The sequence below is a fragment of the Nannobrachium achirus genome (genome assembly GCF_963921795.1).
Source record: "Nannobrachium achirus genome assembly, chromosome: 20".
Lineage (NCBI taxonomy): Eukaryota > Metazoa > Chordata > Actinopteri > Myctophiformes > Myctophidae > Nannobrachium > Nannobrachium achirus.
In genome coordinates, this window is record NC_137827.1 from 27585104 (window position 1) to 27598749 (window position 13646).

General features: G+C 44.6%; 1 protein-coding gene across 1 annotated transcript; it reads left to right on the forward strand.

The window, feature by feature from the left end:
* Positions 1-379: 379 nt before the first annotated feature.
* Positions 380-11718, forward strand: LOC308306054 (uncharacterized protein; the record flags this gene model as incomplete). The annotated part of the gene is made up of 3 exons (XM_080750955.1): positions 380-459; positions 1824-1886; positions 10959-11718. 3 exons carry the CDS (start codon positions 380-382, stop codon positions 11716-11718), a joined length of 903 nt encoding a protein of 300 aa, XP_080607081.1.
* Positions 11719-13646: the final 1928 nt, after the last annotated feature.

Here is a 13646-nt window from a genome sequence, read left to right on the forward strand (position 1 = left end):
GGAGGAACGAGACACGCCCCCTTTGTTGACAAACGAACTGTTGCTATGGAAGACGTAGCAACGGTTGGTTGGGAGGAACGAAGTTGAGGTCCTCAATGGGAGGAACTATGCAAGGAAATAGGATTAGACGCAGATGTGTGCACATAAATTATAAAACAAAAATCTCTCTTTTTGAATGACGTTACTTTCATTCACACAACAGTTGTAATTAATAACTATACATGATGACAACACATTTGTTTGTACAACGCTGCCATCTGCTGTTTATGGAGGATTCTCCTCCTCCTTTCTCTCTGTTGTTTGAGCCGTAGACATACGAAGCCGTAGACGCGTTATTTGGAATTGCACATGCCTATGTAGGCGGCTCTGGGGCTTCTGCATGGCGTGCAGTGCATGGCGAGGAGGCGACCTGGCGTTTCCCAAAGAACCTACAGTGGGGGCCAGTGGTGGACAAGGAGGGTAGGGAGCGCTTCACTGTGTTGTGTGTTCACTTTCACTTCTTGGACCGCGAAGTTGCCGAAAGTCGGGGGGACAAATATTTACAATTCTGTCCATAACGCCCATAACGGCACACACGCGTCGAGCTGAAAAATGATAAATGTCCGACTCCCATTAAGTTTGTTTTGTTTTTGAAAAACATAGCCTGTCAGTGCATTTTTAAAATGTATTTTTTAATGGGCTATCATATTGTATGCTTCCATTTACAAAATTGTTTACAGAAACACTTTACAGTAGCTTTTAAATTACGTTGGTAAGACACAATAAATAAAGTATGGGGTTGTCAAAAATATCACCCATAACCATAACACATATGGGGTCAGAGAACCACGTAGCCTACTGAGATATCTTCATATTTCTGATCATGAGCGATGGCAATGATTCCATTCAGACAGCACAGCAACATCAGTCAGTCAACATTGTTCAAGCTCGTTATGTGTAAAATGTTTGTTTAAAAAGGTCCTCATTTTGCTGGGGACTGCTTGACAAAGTTGATAACCCCCTCCAGGGGACCACATTTTGAGAACCACTTCCCTATATTCACATAAAGAATAATCTGTTCTAAACAGTGAATTGACCAAATATCTACATCTCAGACACAAATTGCTTTCAGTAGGCTATTCGGTGTAGGATAGGCCTACTTGTTAAAATGCAGTTCCACACTACAAATATATACTGAAATAAGGAAGCGCTGCCTGCCATGGGTTCAGTATGGCTTTATAGAGATGCAGGTAGAGAGAGATGCAGAGATATAGCCTTTGTCCATATATGGGTATTCCCAGATAATTATTAATAATGTAACGTAATTAATATTGATGACATCAAGGATCTCCATATATGGGCATAAAAGGGTCAAGGACGGAATTCATTTGCAACATCATTGTGATGTCAGAACAGGTCAGCTATGCCCTTATGCTGAGCTGGGATGAGGTGTCACAAATTCATTGGTGATGTTGATCTTCCCTAATATAGCCATTATCCAGTGACAAGGACAATGTCAGTCAACCAGGAACATGTTTTAAATTAGTCTAACATGGTTAAAATCCAAACCCATCTTAGGCTACTAGCCTTGGATCATAGATGTATTTTATCAGGTCTTACTTTCGTATTTGCAAATGCAAAAATCAATAAAATGCATAGATGATATTCTTGATACTTAAGGCTAGTCTTACTAAGTGGACAGATGGCTGGGCCGCGAACGCTTTTGAGATTTTCAAATTGGCCCTGATACGGAAAAGGTTTGCAACCACTGCATTAAAGTGTAATGCATAGCCTGATGCAGATGAGATGACTGACATAATATCTCTCTATATCTGCTCCTACAGGCTGGCCATTCAGCAATGTTCTCTCATGCCTCCTCCCCCTGCTTCACCAAAGGCTCAGGACAGGTAGACTCTTACTTCCCACACACACGCACACACACACACACACACACACACACACACACACACACACACACACACACACACACACACACACACACACACACACACACACACACAGCTGCACTCTGCTTACATAAGCCATCTAGTGAAACATTCTGCATTTCTGACTCACAACCCACCTCCTTAGCTGCATTCAGGTGAAATAAGGTAGAATGTATCTATAAACGCTGCGACATATCCCCACGCGGGGCCTGTGGTTCTCTCTCTGTATTTTTACGTCATCATGCTGGTAATTCACACTGCGAATGACCTCTTGCCCTTCAAACTCCCACCCACACACACACACACACACACACACACATACACACAGACACACACACATACACACATGCAGAGACACACAATACTGACTCAGCCAACAGCAACAGCGCATGACTGCTGATATTGATTACAGCGCAGTGGCTCTTTACCTGCCTCATCACCATCATCTGCACCGCGTCTGTCGGAAATGAAAGAGGAGAACATTTTTTCATCCGGAGATCCCGTTTCCCTCAGTTTACCCTCCGGTCGCAAATCAAATTGCTCTTTTGGGAGGCTGTGGTTTCTTTGCCCGTGCTGGTGGAGGTGGAACTGTGTGTGTGTGTGTCTCAAAACCTGTCAACTCTAACTTATATACTATGCTTGATAATGCATATCACCCATAATTTGGGCTAGTGATTTAACACAGGTCCGGGGATACTGACCTTTTATGTAGCCATGGACTAACAAGAGTCAACAACACGGGTCAACAAACTGTGTGCCTACATGTTCAACACTGGTCAGCAAACGGTGCCCCCATGTTCAACACTGTAGGTCAACTTGATCAGCAAAGGTCAACATAGTAGGTAGGATTAGCCGTGGTCAACATGCTGGAGGCCTACACAGTCAACATACTGTACTGTAGGTTATTTCTTTAATCTACTAGTGTAAGACGCCTCAGGGCGACAAGCGACCTTGCCCTAAATGGCGAGGTCGCGCCAATTCTTGCCTATCTGGCCAGTGATGTATATCGGACCAGTTACCCAATGGCAGAACATGCCCATATTACCAAATATGGGCATTCCCAGATATGCCCTTAATATTGATGACATCGGGACAGGGATCTCCATATAGGGGCATAGAACGGACAAGGACGTCATTAAATTGCAAGTGTGACCTGGGAATGCCCATATATGGGCATGTCAGAACATGCCCATATTTGGGCATTCCCAGATATGTCGTTAATATTGATGACACTGGGACAGGGTTCTCCATATTTGGGCATAAAACGGACAAGGATGTAATTAATTTGCAAGTGTGATCTGGGAATGCCCATATATGGGCATGTTCTGACATCACATTGTCGACTATATATGGGCATAAAATATATGGGCATAGAAGGGACATCAAGCCAGAGTGTGAGGTCAGAGCAGCAAACCCATTCTGTTAAACTTAAGAGTGGTTCCCCTGACATCACAGTGACATCAGAGCATGATGTCAGAGTGTGTATGTGATGGATCCATTTGTGTATTTGGTTGGTGGGTGTGGTTGAGCCGATTGCACGAGGATACATATTGTCATTTGGCCTGTGTATTAGTAACCACATAAAGCTCTGTCTTTCTTTCTCTCTCTCACACAAACACATGCACACGCATGTTTCTGGAGGACAGACAGACCTTGTGGACTCAAATGGATGGTTTGAGATTCTGCATCTCAAATTGCAACTTTTAGGAGAAAAAAGGAAACCAGAGATGAGACCAACCTTTTCTGCATTTAAGGCTCACCAGCAGAATGGAATTTGAGATCTCTTCATTAAAGGCAATTTGCCATCACTGAATTAGCTGTTTTTGCCCTCATTGTGGCTGATGTGAGCTTAATTCTGATTTGGTCTCTAAGCCCTGGTGCTGCAGTAATGCAAATGCCAGCACAAAAATATTAAATGTGAGCTCTCTCTCTCTCTCCCTCCCTCCCTCTCTCTCCTCTCTCTCTCTCTCTCTCTCTCTCTCTCTCTCTCTCTCTCTCTCTCTCCCTCTCTCTCTCCCTCTCTCTCTCTCTCTCTCTCTCTCTCTCTCTCTCTCCCTCTCTCTCTCCCTCTCTCTCTCTCTCTCTCTCTCCCTCTCTCTCTCCCTCTCTCTCTCTCTCTCTCTCTCTCTCTCTCTCTCTCCCTCTCTCTCTCCCTCTCTCTCTCTCTCTCTCTCTCTCTCTCTCTCTCTCTCTCTCTCTCTCTCTCTCTCTCTCTCTCTCTCTCTCTCTCTCCCTCTCCCTCTCCCTCTCCCTCTCCCTCTCCCTCCCTCCCTCTCTCCCTCCCTCCCTCTCTCTCTCTCTCTCTCTCTCTCTCTCTCTCTCTCTCTCTCTCTCTCTCTCTCAGCAGGTGATGCCCCCTCCTCAGTGGTATATTGGCATCCATCCACTTCCTGCTTGCAAAACAGTGACCCATAACTCATTTCGATCTGCAGAGGCACACAGGTTTGCATACACACAGTATGATGCATATATACTGTATACATGCACACTATAGGGGTAATGATGCAGCCAGTCCTGTCATCTGGTGGTGTGATTTATTGTGTGCTATTAGGGAACGTACAACAGTATGATAATGAATGCAGCCGCAGTACGGTACCACTCCTATTAACCTAGCAGTACAGCAACTCAAGCTAGATTTAGGTCCATAACTGTCAAGCAACTGCATCACAGTACTCGACAGTGTTTTTAATTAACAATTTTACTCTTGCACGAGAGTGTACAAATGAAACCAAATTAACCTGTGTTGACCTGTTCTGTTCCTTTTATGCATTCCGAGTACTAGAGGAACGTATCAGTAGCTATGGACTCACGATAAACTGTAGGGTTCATTGTCTGGAGAGCATGACGGCACACAGCAACGAATGTGGCAATCCATCCAACAGTTTAGAAGATGTTTTGAGGAACAATGTGGTGGGCAGATCGACGAAACAGACCAAACGACATTGCCACTTAGAGTTATACAAAAAACAAATAGTTTTCGTTTTTTTCTACAATCTATTAATTATATGGAAAAATAATTAGTATTGAAAATAGCAGATCTACAATCTCACAACACGTGGCGTGACGTGTTGTGATCTTGTACATCGGCTATTTTCACCATAGTTTGGGTCCCATGGGGAGACATAAAATGTCTCTTTCGAGCTAAAACCACTGGCCTACTCAACTTGTTAGCCAATCCTCATGTCTCCTCTATGTGACAATGTCAGTGTGAATGTGAATCCCGTGTTTGGGTACAGCTTCTGAAATCTGAAAGGTTAGGTTAACCTGCTATACCTAACTAAGGACATGGGCCTGTTCATTTCACCTTGTTCTCACAAGATTCATATCATCCTATGAGATCATTTAGCTGTGCCTAGAGCTTGTCTCTTCAGGTCAAAACATACAATCTTTATTATACAATTTAGCAAAAGCCGCATCCCACTTCCAAGGCCAGTCACGCCCACTCTGCCTCCACTCCAACTCAACTTCAACTCAACGGTAGGGAGAACGTACGGAAAAATACCGCCCACCTCTATGCCGATTCGCTAATCGCTAGCATCAGGGGCGTCACTTGGGTATGGCAGGGGTATGCAGCTATATACCATACCCTGGGTCCAGGGGGGAAGATAAAAGTTAGTTCGAAATATACATCCATGAATGTCTCTGGGTCCAGGGGGGAAGATACAAGTTAGTTCTAAATATAAATAATAAATGTACTTGGGTATGGCAGGGGTATGCAGCTATATACCATATCCTGGCTCCAGGGGGTCCAGGGGGGAAGATAAAAGTATAAATCCATGAATGTCTCTGGGTCCAGGGGGGAAGATAAAAGTTAGTTCGAAATATAAATAATAAATGTATCATGCCTGCTGGTAAGGTATGGCAACATGACTGGAGCTACTTCTTCTTAAAATAAATGTATCATGCCTGTTGGTAAGGTATGTCAACCATGTTGCCATACCTTAGCTTTTTCTGAACTGACGCCACTGGCTAGGAACCCGCAACACTTCCACAGGACAGACGGAACGTTGGAAAGTTAGAGCACAGCACAGTCCCACAACAGCAAGAGCATCAACACCTACTTTTTTCTCCAATGACAATGACGACCAAAAACCCAACTACAGCACAAAAAGGTACTGGCAATTACTTTCTGTAAAAAAAAGCACACACGCTGGTGCTGTCTCTGTGTCCATGCATGTCCCCCTATCTGCTCTACTTGAGTAAAAAGCACAAAAGTAATGCTATTCGCTACCACCCTACGGCCGTAGCTGCAATCTAAAATGTACTCGAGTAAAAGCACAAAAGTAATGCTATTCGCTACCACCCTACGGCCGTAGCTGCAATCTAAAATGTACTCGAGTAAAAGCACAAAAGTAATGCTATTCGCTACCACCCTACGGCCGTATCTGCTCACTAAAATGTACTCGAGTAAAAGCACAAAAGTAATGCAATTCGCTGCGTCGTCTTCGTCCCTCTCTCTCCCCCTCCCTCTCTCTCCCCTCTCTCTCTACATCGTGCCTGTATTCGAATGTGTTACTAGACTAGAAGTATTCCCATCATCAATCCACTGACACCGACATAAGCTATGAACAACAAGATGTGTGTAAAATTACCTAAAAACATGTACTTTCGAACATCAACCAGGTACAGCAACTTGCACTCAGTGGCTGTTATTTAATTCTGCAAATCAAACCCTCAATAATGAATAAGTAATTTTGAGGCAGACACATAGTAAATAGGCTACTGTGGATGCGATAAATTTGGTGTGTGGGGGGGGGGTCTCAAATGTTTTTCCTTAAAGGGGAAGACCACCCATTTCCAATATTAGAGGAGTTGTGTGGAAATCGAAAAAAAGTTCCCCCCCTTCTGTGTTGCCTAGACCTGGAGGATTGATTTTGGGTTTGTATTGTAAATTACAACTTGATGACATCACGTGTGTGTGTGTGTGTGTGTGTGTGTGTGTGTGTGTGTGTGTGTGAGAACATATACCTTCAAACTACTTTTTTTTAGTAAAGAAGCGGGCGTGGACTCTAGATGTGAGCGGGCCGTAGGCCCGCGAACCTCTAGTATTATACAAACCTGTTGATGTAATAATCCCTTATATCCACAGCCAGGTCACTAAACCTTCACTCACAAGTTAACACACTGACACACTGCCTCACCCAAAGATGAACAATAGAACCATGCATACTGCATATTCCCAACAGACTGACACACGCACACACACACACACACACACACACACACACACACACACACACACACACACACACACACACACACACACACACACAGTCACTGTAGAGATCTTCCGCACATTCACACAGATTAAAGTAATCTGGAACAGAGGGTGCTGAATGGGAGCTTGAAAGCAAACCACTAGAATTGGTGGATGGGGACGGGGTGGGGCGGTAGGGGCATGCAGGGATGGTGAGCTGAGGTGGGGAAAGCACTTTAATGTGCTTTAATGCATCTTTTACATCCTGAAGGGGGGAAAGTGTCTAGTGTGTGTACACTATAGCACTGTTTCCCAATGGTCAGGACCCAAGGTTGGGTCAGGGATTTTTATTCAAACATTTTTCAAAAGAAGAACAGGAAGTGAGAGCACAGAGGAGGCTAGGAACAAGAGATCAGGAAAGGTCACCAACATAATTTTCTCTACCCCGCAATCCTTGCCTGGCAGATTCACCGCACTCGGTGGCAAATTCACACCGGACGTTTGGTGAATAACATTAGAGGCTGGCTGGACAGCTAGAACTATAGAGACCTTTATAAAATACTCTGCTCAAGAATATAAAAGAAAACATTTCGCACATTATTTTCTGCTGTGTTGCTTTTCGGTGTGTAGGTTACACTCTATAACTTTATAGAGGTATCTAAAGAGAACAAAGTACGTTTCTGAACTAGCTAGTATTGCGAGACTCCACCTATACCCGCCGCTGTTTAACTGCCTCAATAAAATGATGTACTGTGCACATCGAAAAGCAAGTGATTGTAAAAACACCTGTGATATGTCTTCTTTTATATTCCTTAACCGATTAAATGACAAAGACCTCAGTCGTTCATAAATAGTTTTTTGTTCATGGAACTTCATGAGCTGATCCAGCCGGCTCCATTCACTGCCCTGCATTTCATCCTACTTCTGGTGTGAGTTCGCCACCCAGTGCGACGAATCTGCCGGCTGGAATCGACTGGAAGAGAAATTCGTCTTTTCCTGCAGAGATGTTCACTGAGAGGAGGGATGACTGATTGGAAATGTTATCAATCCTAGGATGTTGCAGTCATGTGATTGGCACATACAGTAAACGTGTTAAATCAATAGGATGTCTCCCTATGATGTCTCTATGTCCTTTGTAGCTGTAGGCAGGATAACCCCTGGTTCTCAAAGCTTAATTCATCTGGATCAGTGATTCTCCACCTTTTCAATTTAAAGGACTTCCAATTTGCTATGCTTTAGGCCATGGATGCCCATTTGCCCCAATCTTCCTCTCCGGACCCTCAATATACCCAGGAAATCCTCAGTATCAAGACTATACGAGAGTATACAAATTGAGTGCTGAATGGAAACCTGGAACCAAATAGTCTAATATTTACTAAACATCTGATTGTACAATTTTTGTACATGTACAATTGTTTTTGTCATCAGTGAGAGTGAAATGGATGATGAAGTACATTATTGATTAGATTAGGCTTCAGAGTGTCTGCTTACTGCTTCAAATGCCTTTTTAACCAATCATTGACAAAGAATCTAGGTTCTCAACCTTTTCTGGATCAGGGCCCACTTGAAACTCTGGAAAGCCTTCCCGGCCCATCTGACTAAGTGGTCAGATGGATGCGCGTGTGCATTTTCAGAGCACGGTTTATTTTAATGATCAATTAAACAATCGATTGTGCTCTGGCCTGGAACAATAGAACTAACACTTTATTCCTATTTTTGAGTATCACAATGAAAAAAAAGAAAAGAAAAAAATATATATACCTTTTATTTTAACTTTTTTTATTATCATTATTATCATTAAAATCTTAGTGTTTTGCAATTATTTGGAGGCCCATTTGAATTGTCCTCACAACCCTCCAAGGTTGAGAATCACTACCCTAGTAGGCCTACATTAAAGTGCTTTGCTGATTCAAGTTTCTACGTTCGTTCCAACAGTACATAAAACCGCTTGGTTTTGCCTCTCTCTCTCTCTCTCTCTCTCTCTCTCTCTCTCTCTGTGTGCATTTAAGTAGGGGTGTGTGTGTGTGTGTGTGTGTGTGTGTGTGTGTGTGTGTGTGTGTGTGTGTGTGTGTGTGTGTGTGTGTGTGTGTGTGTGTGTGTGTGTGTGTGTGTGTGTGTGTGTGTGTGTGTGTGTGTGTGTGTGTGTGTGTGTGTGTGTGTGCTCTGTGTGATGGCTCCATACCCAGACTGTATCACTTCTACCATCCCATCACTGCAGCGGTCAATAGCTGTCTAGACAGAAAAGGAAATATTAGCCAGCAATGGAAGGCCAATACAAATCTAGGTAGCCTACTGTAATGCAGTGTTTCCCAAACAATGGGTCAGGACCCATTTTTATGCGTCCTGAATAACCCTTTTTTCAGATATTTCAGAAATAATCGAAGTATTATTCTTTAAGAAGTAGTGAAAATGGCAGTTTCTGTACAAGCGCACAACGCTTAATTACAACTGAAAATATAACACTCCCTGTCCACCACATTGTGAGAACTCATCTTGTCAAACCCTTTGCAGCTGTACATCTTTACAGCTGTGGCCTACTTGTTGCCTACACAGTTGCTATAGTTATTTTACTCAGATTCAGAATGCTGTTTTCTTGTTCACAGAACATGTTTACAGTTTTCAAAATCCAGTTTATTTTAGCTTCACTGGATTTAACCAAAAGCGACATGAATGATTTATCATGTTCATGCATTTTAATTCTCCCTTTCCTCCACAATCTGCGTTGCTGCGGCTGCTGTCAATCACTGTGGAAATTCTATTTGCCTTTCCACTATACTGTGTATTAATTATTTATGCAGTCAATAGGCTATAGTCTTTTTTTTTTCTTCTTCTTTTTTAGAATAAGTGATGGAGGAGAGAGAAAGTGCGAGAGAGAGAGAGAGAGAGGCCCCATTTTGGGACAAATGTCGGGGATCAAATCAGCTGATTTGGGACCATGTCTAATTGGAGACCAAATTGGTGTCCCCAATTGGATTTCACCGCAGTTTCATAAGAAAAGGATTGTGGTGAGAGCTGGATTTGTTCAAAATACTTTGATTACTTATAATATAATAGTAATAATCATAGTTATCATCATTATTATTATTATTATTATTACCCTTATTATTATGCATGTGTTTAGTAGTCAAACATGCGGTTCTCATAGACAGAGATATAATGCAGTTTCAGACAGGCAGTGAATGGGCCCAGAAAATGAAGCATGAATACTGGAAAGGCGGTAGGGGGAGGTGATACTGGGAAAGAATGATAATGGTGAGCGGGAAGGTGATAAAGAAAGAGAGAGAGAGGAACTAGAGCATCGCCCCTCCTTCCTGCTTTTGCCATCTGATGTCGATACTGGGTTGCTAGGGGCAACCAGCCATGGGAGAGACGGAGAGATAGAGAGGGGGGGGACCAGCTGGTAAGAGGGAGGGCAGGAGAGAGGACGAGCTCATACATAGTACTCAAATCGATCCAAACGACAAGAGGAAAGAGAGACAGAGGGAAAGGATAAAGTCCTGACTCGGTATTCTTCAACCGTTCATTCAATCTGTGTTTTTTCAGTCCCATCCATCCAGGACAGACGGACTGCAGCACGAGGACGGGGAACGGACAGTAAACCAGAGGACATGACAGCCTAGCTAGCATCAGCAGCAGCAGAGAGGCGGGCTGGCCATCCGTTGGTTGACGTGGTCACAAGCCGAGCAGCCAATGAGGTGCCGTCAAGCACCTCCTCCAGCTCAGCAGAACGGACGCAGAAGCAGCCAGAAGCCTGGCTCAGCTCACTTATTAATGAATGGAGCGGCGGCCGAGCCACATCACTCCACATCACGCTCTCCATGCTCTCTCCTCTAAAGCTCCACTCTGCTGCCTGACACAGGAGGAGGAACAGCAACATCAACAGCAACAACAGGGGCTGTGACGCTACAGAGGAAGTGCACGGGAGAGACAACAGCACTGAACATGAAGAGACGACAAGCACAGCACACAGACGACCCTGATGAGGTCGCTACAGATGACTTGGTGGCGGCCATCATCACCAACGCGGACCCCCACCCCGACCTCCGCCCACCTGAGGCTTCTCCCTCTTCTTCCACCTCCTCCTCGTCGTCTTCCCCCCCTCTGCCCCCTCTGGCCATGCCCTCCTCCACCTCCGTCTCTGCACTCCTGGCACTGGCCTCCCCGGCCACCCGCCGCTCCATCTCCATGGGGGACTTCCAGAGAGTGACCGGGGCCCTGCTGGCGGGGTCAGAGCCGCCCTCGGGCGCCGCCACGGCCCCCTCCTCCAAGCTGGTCACGCCCAGCTCCAGCATGGAGTTTGCGGCGGCCCGCCGCCGCCTCCTGGAGGTGGAGGAGCGCCAGCGGGTCATCCACGCCATGGAGCGGCACCTGGAGGAGCTGAGGGAGGTGTTCGTGCGCTCGGAGCAGGACGTGGTCATCCACGGGGAAAAGGTGACGCGCATCTCCGGCCAGGTGCAGCAGGGGGAGCTGTACGTGGCGGAGAACACCCAGCGGCTGAAGAAAGGCCTGAGGTTCAAGAAGCATCGGCCCACCATCATGTTCTCCTCCATGCTGGGGCTGCGCACCTGCCTCCCGTGGCCTGTCAAGCTCAAATAGGACATTGGAGGACTGTGTTCATTCAGAGCTTCTTTTTTTAAAGCAGTGTTTCTCAAACTTTTACATTGACCAGTCTTCCCTTAACTCTGACAGTGTATACTGTCAGAGTAGAGACTGGTATGGGTCAATTTAGACCCCCGTAAAGTAACCTACAAGGTCCCTGGAATCCACTTTGAGAACCACTGTTTTAAAGCATTTGTTGCTTTCTTTTGCGTACAAACAGAGGATAGACTTCTCTATCATAGCTACTGTTCACTGACCTGGTTGGCTGCTGTCCTTTTCCACCTCTTTTCTGCTCTTGCATCCTGAGGCAGGTCCTCATGATCCGAGTGCCTACTACTACAGCTACTGATAGTAAGGAGCTGCAGGATCAGCGCACACAGACTTATGGTGCATCCCGGAGGAAATGGCAATAGCTAGCAAACCGATGAAAACTGTACCGGTCACGATGTCTTCAAGATGTCATTTGTGTGTTCAGTTTTTGGGCAGATGCTCTGCTCTTTGCAGTTTCAGTGTATTGGTGGATTTGACGAGAGATCCAGCTTGGAACGTATAGGTCTCAAGGTGGTTTGTGTTTTTATCAGATCAGATCGTGTGTGAAGTGGTCTGAAGATTGATTTGTTGTAAGTTAATATGTTTTTCTCAGCACATCACTAAGGTTATGCAGAAAATATAGAGTTGATGGAGAGATTGGGACAATTATGTAACATCGACCGGTTTACTGGAATAAAAAGCTGAGAGAGAGAGTGCATGAGAAGTGAAGGAGAGCAGCGAAGAGGGGCAGGGAAGGAGAATATTTGCTGCATAGTTATATAAACCCAGCGGACAGAGGTAGGATGAGGGATGAAAAACAGAGGTTAGTAAAGAAGACAGAAAATCTATATATTTAGCTGATAAGGAAATTACATTGACAGTTCAGAAAACGTGCCTTGGCCACCACGCTCAACGGCCAAATATTGTTGCCAGGGAAGGGACAGAGGGAGCAAGCAAGCAAGGGAGCAAGAGAAAAGAGGAGGTATTTATGCCTCGGATGATTCCACCTGTGGCCTCATTCATTTTGTCACCGGGCAACCCCTCGTCTCTCTTCACCCTCAGTGTTTTCTGTTCCAAGAAACCTTCAGAATGTATCCACCAAATACTGTATCCAGAGAACTGTCGAATCTTCCTCCAGGGTTTAGGAATAACGGTAACTGAAAAAGAATTAGAACTGGCGGTGCGTGGAACAATGTACTGTAATAGAAAATTGCTTGTGTTTGACACTGCTTGTTTGTGCAATGTTGGGCTTACACTTAGCCATGTATGCAATGTTAATGGGAGCGAAGGAAGAGAGAGAGAGAGTGACATTTTGCTGATCATTCTTGCTGTCATGTGAGACAGAGTGAGCATGGTATCCAAAAAGACCCAGGATCATTATTTATGTAGATTGTATGCACCACAGTAGGCACACTGGTGACATTAAATGAAGAGAGAAATAAGAGAGAAACTGTACACAGTGTACAGTATAGGTAAGCGCAATTAGACAAGCTGTTTATGTATGAAAATCTTTGTCAAACATGATTCATTTTTACAATGAATATTCGTCCATGCTTTCTTCTCATAGCAGCGCTGTTCAGGGACAAACCTATTGTCATAGTGACAATGTCATCCATTCTGCAGTCAATCAATCAGTTTATTCGATAGCTCTTGTTAGGTGGCGATTGTCAATCAATAATGATTCGTCATGGCCACAGCAATCAGTTCCCCATGTAGGTGACCTAGTTTCTTCTTTTTTTGTTGTCTATTTCTGTTCCTCTTTCCATCCATCTGATGTTTTCTTCTCGTATGCTTTAGAGAAGATTCAATTGCTCCTCTCCATTGGTTCACCCCCACTTCAGTGGAGTTTCAATATAGCAGGGGTTTCTATTTTTGGCAATCGAAGGTATGACAGG